Consider the following 15,653-nt stretch of genomic DNA (forward strand, 5'->3'; position numbering starts at 1 on the left):
TATTATTTTAGATCTCATTTGAAGTAAGTTCTGAATGCCAAAGTTTTAAAAGGGCATTGATAAACTTAAGAGTATGCATAGGAAGACAACCAGGATGCTGAAGGGCACTGAGTCCATTTCATATGAGGATTAGTTATGGAACCTGGCATGGTTAGTCTGGAAAAGAGGGAGAACATCACACCTATTTTCAAGTATTTGTAAAAGATATTAGACTTATACCATTTGTTCCTACAGGGCAGAACTAGGAACGCTGGGTGGAAGTTAGAAAGATGTCAGTTTAGGTTTTGCTGGGGAAAACTTCCTAATAATTAGAGCTGTCCAAAAATGGAATGGACTATGGAGGTGGGGTGGGGAATTCTACCTCTTCAGAGATCTTCAAGTTAGAGCTGGAAAACCATGTATTTGGTACTGTAATAGTGTGGATTCCTTTCATGCCCAGGTTCAACTAGATGACCACTGAGGTAGATTTCAAATATCAAATTCCATGATTCTCTGATTTTGTGATTCTGAAAATCCAGAACTCTTGCTACTAGACTACAGTTCCAAATTATAAAGAACCTGCATAGATAGGTGTGTGCAGCATATTTCATTAAGTGTATACCCAAGGATTTTAAATTGTCTTCAAAGGCCAATACTAATTAGATATTCAAACAAAAAGGTTGTTATTTTTACAAATAACGCAGGTCTGTCATTCTCAGAGCAATCAGTTTGTTCTGCCTGATACTACCACAAAAAGAAAAAAAAAAAGACTGAGGAACTGGTTTCAAATCACATGTTATGGAAGGGCCCCATTCCCTAGTTCAGAGAGTGCCCAGGTATCGTGACTGTCTCCTGTCCCCATCACATGTGGTAAAGAGTAGTCTTTAGATTGGCTGTTACACTAGTAATGAGAATGTGTACAAAAGACAATGATGAGATGATCTGGCCCTTTTTCATTCTTTGGTAGTGAGCAAAGACAGGCTGCTCTTGGCTCTCAGCTACCACGAATCTGAGAGTACTATTAACAGAGGTTACAGTGGCCTCCTGCCGTCAACTGCCTATCTCCCCACCTGGACCAACATGTGGCCCACAAATACAGGCCTCTGTTCTTTGCCTCTTTGTTTGTTTTCCTGTTCTTAGATTTTAAAAAAAAAAAGTATCTGAACAGTCTACAACTTTGTATGCTTCAAAAAAAAAAGGTTGGCAGAGCAAGTCACTTGAGGTCTAGGAACTAGAGGCCATGCCAGATTTTCTGGCAGACTATTCCAGTGAGAAAAAAAGTTCTAAGTGACCAACTTGATCTCATACAGCAGAGGACTGAGCAGGATATGGTGGCATATGTTTATAATGTTAGCTACTGGCTAGCAGGTCTTAAGTAAGGGAGTTCTGAACTGCATTGGGTTCTACTGATACAGTGCCTAAACTAAGTTCAGCATTAATGTGGTATGTGCCCAGGAGCAAGGGACCACAAGGTTGTCTAAGGAGGAGTAAATCAGTTCAGGTCAAAAAGGAAGCAGGTCAAAGCTTTGAGCCCAACAAGTAACGGTGCCATGAGTAGCTCCTGCACCCAAGACAGGATGAGACAGAGAGAACTAAACCTAAAATTTTTTTAAAGGGGGGAAATGATTACATTGTGAAATGCGGGTAACCTAAAAACAAGAAACATCACTAAAATTTATTCTTTAAATAGATGGAAAATATTCGGGGTCACTTATGACGAGTTACAGGAATTTTCCAACCCTGTTACTGCAGTAAATAAGCTAAGATCTGGCACTTAAAGAGCCTTAATTTACCATCATCCAGGATATAGGATATAGCAAATGAAGAGCAAAGTTAACTTGAATAAGTTTATTTCAGGGATTAGATGCCTGGCTTTCATTTTAGCTCCAGGAAGGTAAGTTGTTTCAATATGCTCTTGTTAAGTTTATAAAATGTTCGATTGAATTTTGCTTTATAGCAGACATTGTTTTTGCTCTGCATGCCCATCTTGTGTTTGACAGTAACTTCAAAGCCTCCAAACTCAGTCCTGGTGAAATTTTCCCTACAAAGGCATAAAAAGTCTAACACCAAAAACAAATTTAAAAATAAAAACAGTTCTGTTCTGTTTACTTGATGTAAACTTGATGATAAGGTTCAAACAATGTTCATGGCAATGTACTTAGAATATTTCACTGTTTCTTTTTTTACATTTCATTTGAGCTCTCACAGCACATCCAGATATAATCAGTGTGTCATCCAAACAGACAGACATTACTGATGACTAGTCAACTTTGAGAATACAAAGGACATCCTTTAATTGGTCAAAAATAAAGTATGAACAGACACAAAATGTTCAAATGAACTATATTTTTCATTGTCAAAATATCATAAAAAAGATATCGGTTCATGGTGTCCAGTCAGTAGTGACATTACTAATTATTGAAACCATTTTTTCACTTAGTGAAGACACAATCTTTTGTGGCACAACATTTTGAAAGGCTATAATTAGACTATTTTAGATGAGAAAGGTAGCATTTTGAAGACAGTGTTATGAATAACATTATGAGGTCATATTTTGGGGGTAGATTGTCAAGATTTATCTTTTAAAAACTCTTTTTAAAAAAACTATCAGCTTTCATTGTGTTACAATTTTCCCTTAATGGTTTCCACCATTTGGCCCAATACAAAACAGAGTCGATCAGGAGCTACATTACTCTTTGATTATAGCACATTTCTTCTTCTTCCTTGGACAGATAAGCTTGTTCGTATTCATCCAACAATAGTAGGTTTCCATTCATTGAATGTGACCATCAAGAACATGAGGTTTGGAAAGACAGTGATTTTTTTAAGTTATATTGATTGTTTTTTTTTTTGTTTTACATTACAAACACAGATTACTCCCACTTTGTGAGAAATATCTTGTAACAAAATAAAATAGTCAAGTAAAGGTAATAGTACCAGTAATCTCATTTGAAAATGCATGCAACACTTCATATCTGGAGCACCCCTCCACTTCATTATTTTTTAAAAATTTAACATAAATCTATTTATTCTCTGTCTGACTCCTACCTTATTGGAAAAGAAGAAAAGAAAAACAAATTTCTTGGAATAAATATGCAGAGTGAAGCAAAATAAGTTCCCTCAACGGATACATGCAAATATGTTTATGTCTTTCTAAACACTAAATCCAGCACCTCTCTGTCATGGATAACATGTTTCATCATTGGTCCTCTGGAATCATGATTGTTCAGTGCTATTCAGCTTTCAAAATTGTCTGTTTTTACAGTGTTGTTATTTTATAAACTGGTCTTCTGGTTCTGCTCATTTAATTCTCCATCAGTTTATAAAAGTCTTCAAAACTGTTCATTGTTTTGATAGTAATGTTATAACACAAATTATTCTGGTTCTACTTCATTCACTCCGCATTAGTTCATATAAGTCTTCTTATGTGCCACAATAAAAAGAGCTGCTATAACTATTTTTATATATAAATGACCTTTTCCTCTTTTTTTGGATCTCTTTTGGTGAGAGGCCTAGTAGTGGTATTGTTTGGTCAAAGGATGCATTGTTTAGTAACTTTTTATGTGTAATTTCAAACTGCTTTCCAGAATGGTTGTACTCATTCACAAGTCGTACTCATTTACAATGCATCGATATTTACCATGATCCTTCTAAAATTTATCATTTTCCTTTTCCTCATTGTTGTCAATCTGATGGGTATGAGGTTGAATCTTAGAATTGCTTTTTAATTTACTTTCTCTAATTTGGAGCATTTTTTTCATATGGCTAATAGATAGCCTGGGTTTCTTCCCCTGAGAATTGCCTGTTCTGGGGAAAGATTCTATTTCCTATCAATTTGAATTAGTTCCTTATCTATCTTGGAAATGAGACCCTTATCAGAGAAATTTGCTGCAAAGATTTCTTCTCAGTTGTTTCCCTTCTAATCTTAGTTGTATCATATTTGTTTTGCAAAATCTTTTCAATTTTATGTAATCAATATTATTCATTTTTATTTTCTGTGAACTCTATTCTTTGTTTAATCATGAACTTTTCTTTTATCCATAGATCTAATATGTTAATTTTTTCCATTTTTCTCTAATCTGTTTATGATGTGACCCTTTTATATCTAGGTTTGGAGTTTATCTTTGTAAAAGGAGTAAAATGTTGATCTAAATCTAATTTCTTCCATACTGCTGTCTAATTTTCCCAACAGTTTTTATTAAATAGTGAGTCCTCATAGCAATAGGCTTCTTTGTGTTTATCAAATACTAGAGCATTAGATATATTTTTATATGTTGTATATCTGATCTGTTTCACTGATCAATCTACCTATTCCTTAAATAGTAACTAACTGTTTTAGTAATTAATGCCTTGACAGTTTTCAGGGGAAGAAATTAAAACTATCTATAGTCATAAGAAAAAATGCTCTAAATCATTACTGATTAGAGAGATGCAAATCAAATCAACTCTGGGGTACCAAATCACACCTATCAGATTGGCTAACATGACAAAACAGGAAAATGATAAATGTTGGAAAATATGTGGGAAAGGGGGGCTGGAAAGCAGGGACTTGAGTGAGCTCCCCACCACGTCCCTCCAAAGACCTATAAAAAATGGCTCTGAACAAATTCTAGAACGGCAGAACCCACAATATAGAAGAGGGAAGCAGGGATCCAGCCCAGGACAGCCTGGATGGTCGCTGGGTGAGATCTATCTCGCATGCAGTGGAGGGGAGCGGAGCTCAACGTGGAGGCAGCAGGACCAGCCTGACCAGGAGCTAGGCAGAACAGGCCCTAGCACCTGAATCAGTGAGCTGTGGCAGTTACCAGACTTCTCAACCCACAAACACCAAAGACAACAGAGAAGGTTAGTGGGAAAAGCTGCAGGGGACAGAGTTTGCCGATTTGGCCACCGACCCAGGGGCAGCGCAGGAGATGCAGCTACAGAACTACAGCTGCAGTTACTTCTGGCCCCAGGCCCACCTGGTGGGAAGAATTAAGTGGCGATCAGAGCAGGAGTGAAGAGCCTGCTGAAGATTTGTGTCAGGTCCGGGTTGGTGGTTCTTGAGGAAGGAGGAATGCTGGTGTGGCAGAGCTGGCTATATAGAAATAGCTCTGAAATCAATGGTGCATCCCCTCAAGCTTGGAACAAAGTACTCTTTGCTCTACAAGCAGTCATACCCCGAGGAAAAACTCAAGGGTCAAGTAAGTTGGCTGGGAACATGGCCAGGAAGCAAAAACGCACCCAGATTCAGTCTCAGACTCTGGAATCTTTCTTTGGTGACAAAGAAGACCAAAACGTATGGCCTGAAGAAGTCAACAAAGTGCAAGAGCCTACAACAAAAGCCTCCAAGAAAAACATGAACTGGTCTCAGGCCATGGAAGAGCTCAAAAAGGAGTTGGAAAAGCACGTTAGAGAAGTAGAGGAAAAATTGGGAAGATAAATGAGAATGATGCAAGAAAACCATGAAAAACAAGTCAATGACTTGCTAAAGGAGACCCAAAAAAATACTGAAAAAAATATTGAAGAAAACAACACCTTAAAAAATAGACTAACTCAAATGGCAAAAGAGCTCCAAAAAGCCAATGAGGAGAAGAATGCCTTGAAAGGCAGAATTAGCCAAATGGAAAAGGAGGTCCAAAAGACCACTGAAGAAAATACTACCTTAAAAATTAGATTGGAGCAAGTGGAAGCTAGTAACTTGATGAGAAATCAGGATATTATAAAACAGAACCAAAGGAATGAAAAAATGGAAGACAATGTCAAATACCTCATTGGAAAAACCACTGACCTGGAAAATAGATCCAGGAGAGATAATTTAAAAATTATTGGACTACCTGAAAGCCATGATCAAAAAAAGAGCCTAGATATCATCTTTCAAGAAATTATCAAGGAGAATTGCCCTGATATTCTGGAGCCAGAGGGTAAAATAGAAATTGAAAGAATCCACAGATCGCCTCCTCAAATAGATCCCAAAAAGAAAACTGCTAGGAACATTGTCACCAAATTCCAGAGCTCCCAGGTCAAGGAGAAAATATTGCAAGCAGCCAGAAAGAAACAATTTGAATATTGTGGAAAAACAATCACGATAACACAGGATCTGGCAGCTTCCACATTAAGGGATCAAAGGGCTTGGAATACGATATTCTGGAGGTCAATAGAGCTAGGATTAAAACCAAGAATCACCTATCCAGCAAAACTGAATATCATGCTCCAAGGCAAAATATTGACTTTCAATAAAATAGAGGACTTTCAAGTTTTCTCAGTGAAAAGACCAGAGCTGAATAGAAAATTTGACTTTCAAACACAACAATCAAGAGAAGCATGAAAAGATAAACAAGAAAGAGAAATCATAAGGGACTTACTAAAGTTGAACTGCTTTGTTTACATTCCTACATAGAAAGATGATGTGTATGATTCATGAGACCTCAATATCATAGTAGCTGAAAGGAATATGCATATATATATACACACATATACACACACGTGTATACATATATATATACATATGTGTGTCTATGTATGTATATATGTAGGTATGTGTGTGTGTACATATATATATATATATATATATATACATAGATATATATATATACACAAAGGGCACAGGGTGAGTTGAATATGAAAGGATGATATCTAAAAAAATAAGATCAATTTAAGGGACAAGAGAGGAATATATTGAGAGAGGGAGAAAGGGAGAGATAGAATGGGGTAAATTATCTCACATAAAAGTGGCAAGAAAAAGTGGTTCTGTAGGAAGGGAAGGGGGGCAGGTGAGGGGGAATGAGTAAATCTTGCTCTCATTGGATTTGACCTGAGGAGGGAATACCATACACACTCAATTGGGTATCTTACCCCACAGGAAAGAAGGAGGAAGAAGATAAAAAAGGGGGGATGATAGAAGGGAGGGCAGACAGGGGGAGGAGGTAATCAAAAACAAACACTTTCAAAAAGGGACAGGGTCAAGGGAGAAAATTCAATAAAGGGGGATAGGTTAGGAAGGAGCAAAACATAGTTAATCTTTCACTACATGAGTATTGTGGAAGGGTTTTACATAATGATATGCGTGTGGCCTATGTTGAATTGCTTGCCTTCTTAGGGAGGGTGGGTGGGGATGGAAGAGGGAAGAGAATTTGGAACTCAAAGTTTTAAAAACAGACATTCAAAAACAACAACAACAACAAAAAAGTTTTTGCATGCAACTAGGAAATGAGATACACAGGCAATGGGGCATAGAAATTTATCTTGCCCTACAAAAGAAGGGAAAGAGAGATGGGAGGGAAGTGGGGTGACAGATGGAAGGGCTGACTGGGGAATGGGGCAACCAGAATATACGCCATCTTGGAGTGAGGGGAGGATAGAAATGGGGAAAAAATTTGCAATTCAAACTTTTGTGAAAATCAATGCTGAAAACTAAATATATTAAATAAATTTTTAAAAAAAGATGTGGGAAAGTTGGAACCCTAATTCATTGTTGGTGGAGCTGTGAGCTGATCCAACCATTCTGGAGAGCAATTTGGAACTATGCCAAAGGGCTATAAAAAATATGCATACCCTTTGACACAGCAATATTACTTCTAGGGCTGTATCCCAAAGAGATCATAAAAATGGGAAAAGGACCCACATGTACAAAAATATTTATAGCAGCTCTTTTTGTGGTGGCCAAGAACTGGAAATCGATGGGATGCCCAACAACTGGGGAATGGTTGAACAAGTTGTGGTATATGAATGTAATGGAATACTATTGTGCTATAAGAAATGATGAGCAAGCAGACTTCAGGAAAACCTGGAAAGACTTATATGAACTGATGCTGAGTGAAGTGGGCAGAACCAGGAGAACATTGTACACAGTAACAGCCACACTGTGTGATGAATGATTTTGATAGACTTGGCCCTTCTCAGCAATGCAAGGACCTAAAACAATTCCAAAGGACTCATGATGGAAAATACCATCCACATCCAGAGAAAAGAACTATGGATTTGGAATGCAAAGTGAAGCAGACTCTTTTCTCTTGTTTTGTTTTCTTTCTCATGGTTTCTCCCATTAGTTATAATTCTTCTATGCAACATTACTAATGTGAAAATGTTTTTAATAGGAATGTATGTGTAGAGCCCCTATCAGATTGCATGCCATCTTGGGGAAAAGTGGAGGAAGAAAAAGGAGAAAATCTAAAACTTATGGAAGTGAATGTTGAAAACTGAAAATAAATATTTTAAAAATTTTTTTAAATAATTACTGTCTTGAGGTAAAGTTTAAGACTAGGAACTGCTAGGCCCCTTTCATTCCCATTTCTTTTTATTATTTCTCTTGAGATTCTTGACCTGTTTTTCCTCCATGTGAACTGCTTTATTATTTTTCCGGTTCTATAAAGTAATCTTTTGGTGAGTTGATTGGTACTGCATTAAATAAGTAAATAAATGTAAGTAGCATTATCATTCTCATTATATTGGCTGGTTCTACCACGAAAAATTAATATTGTTTCAATTATTTAGGTCTGGTTTTATTTCTGTTGACAACTGTTTGTAATTATATTTACATACTTTTATTCATATCTTGGAAGGGAAACTTCCAAGTATTTGTTACATTTTGTAGTAATTTTAAATGGATGGTGGTTTTGTTTTATAAAAATTGTTAGATCTATGGAAGTTTCGGAATTAACATCAATAGATTAAAGGAGAAACGGAAACAGCAATAAAAACAAAATACTGCTTTCTTTGATGAACTATATTCTAACCACTTGTAGTTTTTTGTTTTTGTTTTTTATATATATTCATTAATTTATTATTAGTTTACAACATTCACTTCCACAAGATTTTGAGTGCCAAATTTTCTCCCCATCTTTCCCCTCCCCGCACCCCAAGATGGCATGCATTCTGATTCCCCTTCCCCCAATCTGCCCTCCCTTCTATCACACCCCCCCTCCCTTTTCTTATCTCCCTTTCCTTCTATTTTCCTGTAGGGCAAGATAGATTTCTATACCCCATTGCCTGTATATCTTATATCCCAGTTGCATGTATCAACAATTTTTAACGTTTGTTTTTAAAACTTTGAGTTCCACATTCCTTCACTTTCTCCCTCCCCAGCCACCCTCATTGAGAAGGCAAGCAATTAGATATAGGTTATACATGTGTAGTCATGCAAAATAATTCCATAATAGACATGTTGTGAAAGACTAACTATACTTCTCTCCATCCTAACCCACCCCCATTTATTTTATTCTCTCCTTTGACCCTGTCTTTTTTCAAAAGTGTTTGCTTCTGTTTACCCCCTCCCCCAATCTGCCCTCCCTTCTATCATTCCCCCCCTCTCTTATCCCCTTCCCCCTACTTTCCTATACAGTAAGATAGATTTCCATACCCAATTGAGTGTGGCTGTTATTCCCTCCTTAAGCCAAACCTGATGAGAGTAAGGCTCACTCATTCCCTCTCACCTCTCCTCTTTCCCTCCACTGTAAAACCTTTTTCTTGCCTCTTTTATATGAGATAATTTATTCCAGTCTACTTCTCCCTTTCTCCTTCTCCCAGTACATTCCCTCTCTCACCACTTAATTTCATTTTTTAGAAATCCCTTCATATTTAACTCACCCTGGGCCCTCTGTCTATATATATATAATGTGTGTGTGTGTGTGTGTGTGTGTGTGTGTGCGTGTGTGTGTGTGTGTGTATTCCCTCCAGCTACCTTGCTACTAAGAAGGGTCTCATGAGCTACAAATATCATCTTTCCATGTAGGAATGTATACAGTTCAACTTTGATAAGTCCCTTATGATTTCTCTTCCCTGTTTCTTTTTCATGCTACTCTTTTGATTCTTGTATTTGAAAGTCAAATTTTCTATTCAGTTCTGGTCTTTTCATCAAGAATGCTTGAAAGTCCTCTATTTCATTGAAAAGCCATTTTTCCCCCTGAAAGATTATACTCAGTTTTGCTGGGTAGGTGATTCTTGGTTCTAATCCTAGCTCCTTTGACTGCTGGAATATCACATTCCAAGCCCTCTAATCCCTTACTGTAGAAGCTGCTAAATCTTGTGTTATCCTAATTGTGTTTCAACAATACTTGAATTGTTGCTTTCTGGATACTTGCAATATTTGCTCCTTGACCTGGGAAACTCTGGAATTTGGCTACAATATTCCTAGGAGTTTTCCTTTTAGGATTTCTCTCAAGAGGTGATGGGTAGATTCTTTCGATTTCTATTTTACCCTCTGGTTCTAGAATTTCAGGGCAATTTTCCTTGATAATTTCTTGAAAGATGATATCTAGGCTCTTTTTTTTTTATCATGGCTTTCAGGTAGTCCAATAAAGTTTAAATTTTCTCTCCTGGATCTATTTTCCAGGTCAGTTGTTTTTCCAATGAGATATGTCACACTGTCTTCTATTTTTTTCATTTTCTGGCTTTGTTTTATAATTTATTGATTTCTCCAAGAGTTATTAGCTTCCATTTGCTCCATTCTAATTTTTAAGGAATTATTTTCTTCAGCAACCTTTTGGACCTCCTTTTCCATTTGGCCAATTCTGCTTTTTAAGGAATTCTTCTCCTCATTGGCTTTTTGGACCTCTTTTGCCATTTGAATTAGTCTATTTTTTAATGTATTATTTTCTTCACTATTTTGAGGAGTCTCCTTTAGCAAGGTGTTGACTCATTTTTCATTATTTTCTTGCATCACTCTCATTTCTCTTCCCAGTTTTTCCTCTACTTCTCTTACTTGACTTTCAAAATCCTTTTTGAGCTCTTCTATGGCCTGAGACCAACTCATATTTTTCTTGGAGGCTTTACATGTAGGAGCTTTGGCTTTGTTGTCTTCTTCTGGTTATGTTTTGATCTTCTTTGTCACCAAAGTAAGATTTTATAGTCTGAGTTTTTCCACTGTTTCCTCATTTTCCCAGCCAATTACTTGACATTTTTAACTCTCTGTTAAGGCAGGACTATGCTTCCAGGGTGTACTGTCCCAGGTTTCAGGGGTTTTGTGCAGCTATTTTCAGAGATATTTCTAGGGACCTGTATATTTTCAGTTCTTCCAAGGTGGTATGATCAAAGGAGAGGTATTTACTCCTCTCCTGGCCTGTGTTCTGGTCTGTGAGTGACCACAAGCACTCTTTTCTGCCTTGGAACTGTGAGAAAGATTCCCTTTCCACTACCGTCAAAAGCTCCACCACACTAGTGCTCCTCCTCGCCCCAGAACCGCCACCCAGGACTGCTACAGCTGCCGGTGATTTAGTCCCCTGAGGCCTGCTCCAGGTTTTCTGGGGTCTAGTCTGTGCTGGTGTGTTTGTGCTGGTGTGTTTTGTGCTGGACTGCACTCCTCTTTCAGAGTGGTGCAACAGACCTTTCCTGTCGACCTTCCAGGTTGTCTTCGGCTGGAAATTTGTTTAACTCTGTCATTTTGTGGGTTCTGCTGCTCTAGAATTAGTTTAGAGTCATTTTTACAGGTATTTGGAGGGATCTGGGGGACAGCACAAGCAATTCTCTGTTTTTACTCCACCATCTTGGCTCCACACTACCACTTGTACTTTTTCATACAATGCTGAAAACTTCTTTTTTTATTCCCTATTTTACTCAATAGAAGCTGATAATTAAGAATGGAGTTCTACAGGAAAGAGAAATCATAAGGGACTTACTAAAGTTGAACCATTTTGTTTACATTCCTACATGGAAAGATGATATTTATAACTCATGAGACCCTTCTTAGTATTAGGGTAGTTGAAGGGAATATACATATATATAGACAGAGGGCACAGGGTGAGTTAAATATGAAGGGATGATATCTAAAAAAAAAATTAAGGGGTAAGAGAGGAATATATTGGAAGAAGGAGAAAGGGAGAGATAGAATGGGGTAAATTATCTCACATACAAGTGGTAAGAAAAAGCAGTTATAATGGAAGGGAAGAGGGGCAGGTGAAAGCGAATGAGTGAATCTTTTTCTCATCAGATTTTACCTAAGGAGGGAATAACATACACCCTCAATTGGGTATTTTACCCTCCAGGAAAGTAGGGGGAAAGGGATAAGAGGGAGGGAATGATAGAAGGGAGGGCAGATAGGGGCAGGAGGTAGTCAAAAGCAAACACTTTTGAAGGGAGAAAATTGAATAAAGCGGGACAGGATAGCATGGAGGAAAATACAGTTAGTCTTTCACAACACAATTATTATGGAAGTGTTTTGCAAATGATACATTATGGCCTATGTTGAACTGCTTGCCTTCTCAAGGAGGGTGGGTGGGGAGGGAAGAAGGGAGAGAATTTGGAACTCAAAATTCTAAAAACAAATGTTCAAAAAGAAAAGGTTTTTTTACATGCAACTGGGAAATAAGATTTACAGGCAACGGGGTATAGAAATCTATCTTGCCCTACAAGAAAGTAAGGTAAAAAGGGATGGGGTGGGGAAGTGGGGTGACAGAGGGAGGGCAGACTGGGGAAAGGGGCAAACAGAATATATACCATCTTGGGGTGGAGGGGAGGGTAGAAATAGAGAGAAAATTTGCAACTCAAAATCTTGTAGAAATCAATGTTGAAAACTAAAAATATTAAATAATAAGAATGAAGTTCTAATCTATTTTTTGGAATATCGCAGACCAAGTCAATAGGGTAGATGTTTGATAGCTCTGATTAGGAAATATACTAACCTGAACTAAAATACAAAATCTGTTTCTACGGGTCATTATTCAGTTTGTTGCTCACAGTAGAATTGGTAATAGTACTATCTTCATGTACCAATGAGCCTGAAGTATTTGTATGAATATCAGCATATTCATTAATAGTTTGTTTATTCCTTTAATTATCTTAACATCAAAATAATTTATATTTTAAAATTTAAAAGAGGTGCCACTATAATGAATGTAAGGCCACAAGCCTGATATGTTATTTCATTAAAGTACAGGTGACAAAGATTACAAACACTACAATGCATTAGGCATACCATACAAAGCCATTTATATAGGTCAAATTTTTTTTTTACAATAGTTGTCAGAGAAGAGGAGGAACAAAAGTAATACTCCGCCACATAAGTGGAAATACAGGCTTTAAGTAAACATGAGCTTTTAATACATTTTCTACAATAATTATATTACAGAAGTCGGTGCTTATTGTATAATATAAAAATCTATGCTTTAAAACTAAAAGAGCATATCATGCAATTAAATTAAAACACAAAGATACTTTTTAAAAGACATTACTGTTTGCTTGGCACTCCCAACATGCTCTTTAAACACATCCTTGATAATTTTGATACACTAAAGCCCTGGAAATAACTATGATTCTATGTTTTTATACAAAAATGGCACTAAAAAAGATCTTTGCATAATCCCAGACAAACTTTTAAGTAGCTAACATTATAAATAGCCATACTTAGGCTTAAACTAAGTGGTATATTATCAGAATATATGATTCTGCTTCAAAGATGTTTCAGCAGTTTTCCTATGCTCTGAAACCTAGAATTCTCTATCTCCTAACACAAATGCAAATTCTTAAATTATAGAGCCCAAATTTGCCTCCTAGACTACTTAAGCTTAGACATGGACTCAAAAGAAAGCAGAGAACAAGGAACAATAATCTTCAAATGAATTATCTTCTAAGTTGTTCCAATGTGTTGCTCCTGCACCTACTTCTACCAGGTCTTGAGCTTTTAAATTGACCTCTATCTTGGACTCTATAACTTCCAGCTTGACCTTATCTCTAGACTGATTATTTGGTACAACTTCATTTGATTCCTAGTCACTGGTTTCTATCCATGTTCCCCAAACCTAATTTCTTCTCTCAGATATCTGCCCAAGACTCTGTTCTTAAATGGAATATAAACTTAACCAAGGTAAAAACAATCTTGGGGTTCCTCACTGGGGTTCAACATATTTTGCAGTTTTAACTGGACACCATAAAGATATTAGTTAAAGTGGGTTTCTTCTTACATAAATGTAATGGGTATTTAGTGCATGCTAAAATCACGTAAAATGGAGGAACCTATGTAGAGAACACCAGGGACCAGGGACCTGGGGGCAGATATGGATATTCTTCTTCAACCTACCATGTGATTAGGAGCAGTCTGTCTGTCTGTCTGTCTCTCTCTCTCTCCCTCTCTCTCTCTAGGGCTAAAGGACTCATTCACTCATAGCAGGTGACACCATGTACTGAGAGGGAAGACCTGAGGGCCATCTCCCCCTCCCCTTAGACAACTGGTCCTAAAACATTGAACTGGATTTTTGTTCCTTTTCATTTATAGATGCAGAGTGGAATTCTGAGCTCAGGCCAATCCTGGGATACAAATCCAAGGAGGGGCTTTGAATGTGTGTGTGTGTTAGAACAATCATACTAAATTAACAGTAATCAGCTACTAAAAGACATAAAGTGAATATATATATTAGTTACAAAAATATATCATCTGATGATTTTCAAATACATTCTCTGCCTCTCACCAATAAATATCTCACCAAAAAGAGATGAATACTCCAGATTAAATATGTCTTTAAATCTGTTTGTAAATCACTACTAGGACTGCATTTTTATTTTATTATTTTTATTACAATATAGGTCTTTACGTTTTTGAACAATCTTTTATACTAAATTAATTATAAGTAGCTACTAAAAGGCATAAAGTGAATACCCCCTAGCTATAAAAGTCCACTGTCCAACAATTCACTCAGAATTTTAAAAACTTGAGAAATATTACCTAATGTTATTTAAGAGCTGTAAATAACAATTTTTTTCATTTCTTATGCAAAACTGAAATACTCTACTACTCTACATAAACATAGATTTGAAGGGTTAATTTTGTCTTTAACAACTACTATACCTTCTTCTCTTTTATGCTATCTGCTTGTGCTATTTCCAATCGGGCTCTAAAATGTTCACAATCCATTCTTATCTGTTCTACTTCATGCTCTTTCTTTTCCAAGCCTGGTGAGAAGGAAGAAAAAAAAATATTCTTGACATTTTTCAAACTGTTAATCTCTATAAGCTCAAACTTTTGACTCTTCTGTTAGAAAAGTCTGTATTTGATTTTCTATAAAAAAAAAAATCATAGGATCAGACCAAGACCTCTAAGATTTTTACTCTCTGAAACATTTTTTGGTTCTTTGTGTTTGGCTAACAAGTAGGAAGCTGCTCTTTTAAACTTTTTCTTTTGTATAATGCCTCCTCCTTGTGGCCAGTTATAAACATCACCACAAAAGCCATTTATATGAAGTGCCCCCTTTTTGCCATCTCACATTTGGGATTTCAGTGACTCAGTCTTGCTTAATAAAACCTTATACCTTATTCATTCAATGGTTTCTGTTTAATTTTACAACAGATGACAAAAGTGGCATACAGGCAATACACAGTTGAGATTTTTTCTTATAATAATTTCCTTTATAGTGTCATCTTTAAGATACGTTAAGACTAGGGGGCAGCTAGGTGGTGCAGTGAATAGATAATGAACCCTGGAATCAGGAGGACTTGAGTTCAAATCTGACTTCAGACTCTTGACACTTACCAGCTATGTGACCCTAGGCAAGTCAATTAATCCTGATTGTCTCACGAAAAAAAAAATAGATTAGGACTAAAAGTATGGACTGCCTTCTTAAAATTGTCCTGCAAATTCTAAATTAATCCCAAATTGTTATTAATTTTATTTTTTAATCTTTGTTACATAATCAGAGAAAATAACATTGATAAAATAAAGCTGAATTACATAAAAAACTGAAAGGATAATTCATGTCTATGAAATCTTATGG

The 15,653-nt window shown here is 36.6% G+C and overlaps 1 protein-coding gene across 2 annotated transcripts in view; it reads right to left on the bottom strand.

The window, feature by feature from the left end:
• Positions 1–15,653, bottom strand: part of LOC118838615 (heat shock transcription factor 2 binding protein) — a 110,137-nt gene that overhangs the window by 56,154 nt on the left and 38,330 nt on the right. For both annotated transcript variants that reach the window (XM_036745957.1, XM_036745958.1), the window contains exon 3: positions 14,732–14,835. In XM_036745957.1, the coding sequence (XP_036601852.1) occupies positions 14,732–14,835 (104 nt within the window). The remainder of the gene's footprint in view (positions 1–14,731; positions 14,836–15,653) is intronic.

This window comes from Trichosurus vulpecula, chromosome 2 (assembly GCF_011100635.1).
Source record: "Trichosurus vulpecula isolate mTriVul1 chromosome 2, mTriVul1.pri, whole genome shotgun sequence".
NCBI classification, from domain to species: domain Eukaryota; kingdom Metazoa; phylum Chordata; class Mammalia; order Diprotodontia; family Phalangeridae; genus Trichosurus; species Trichosurus vulpecula.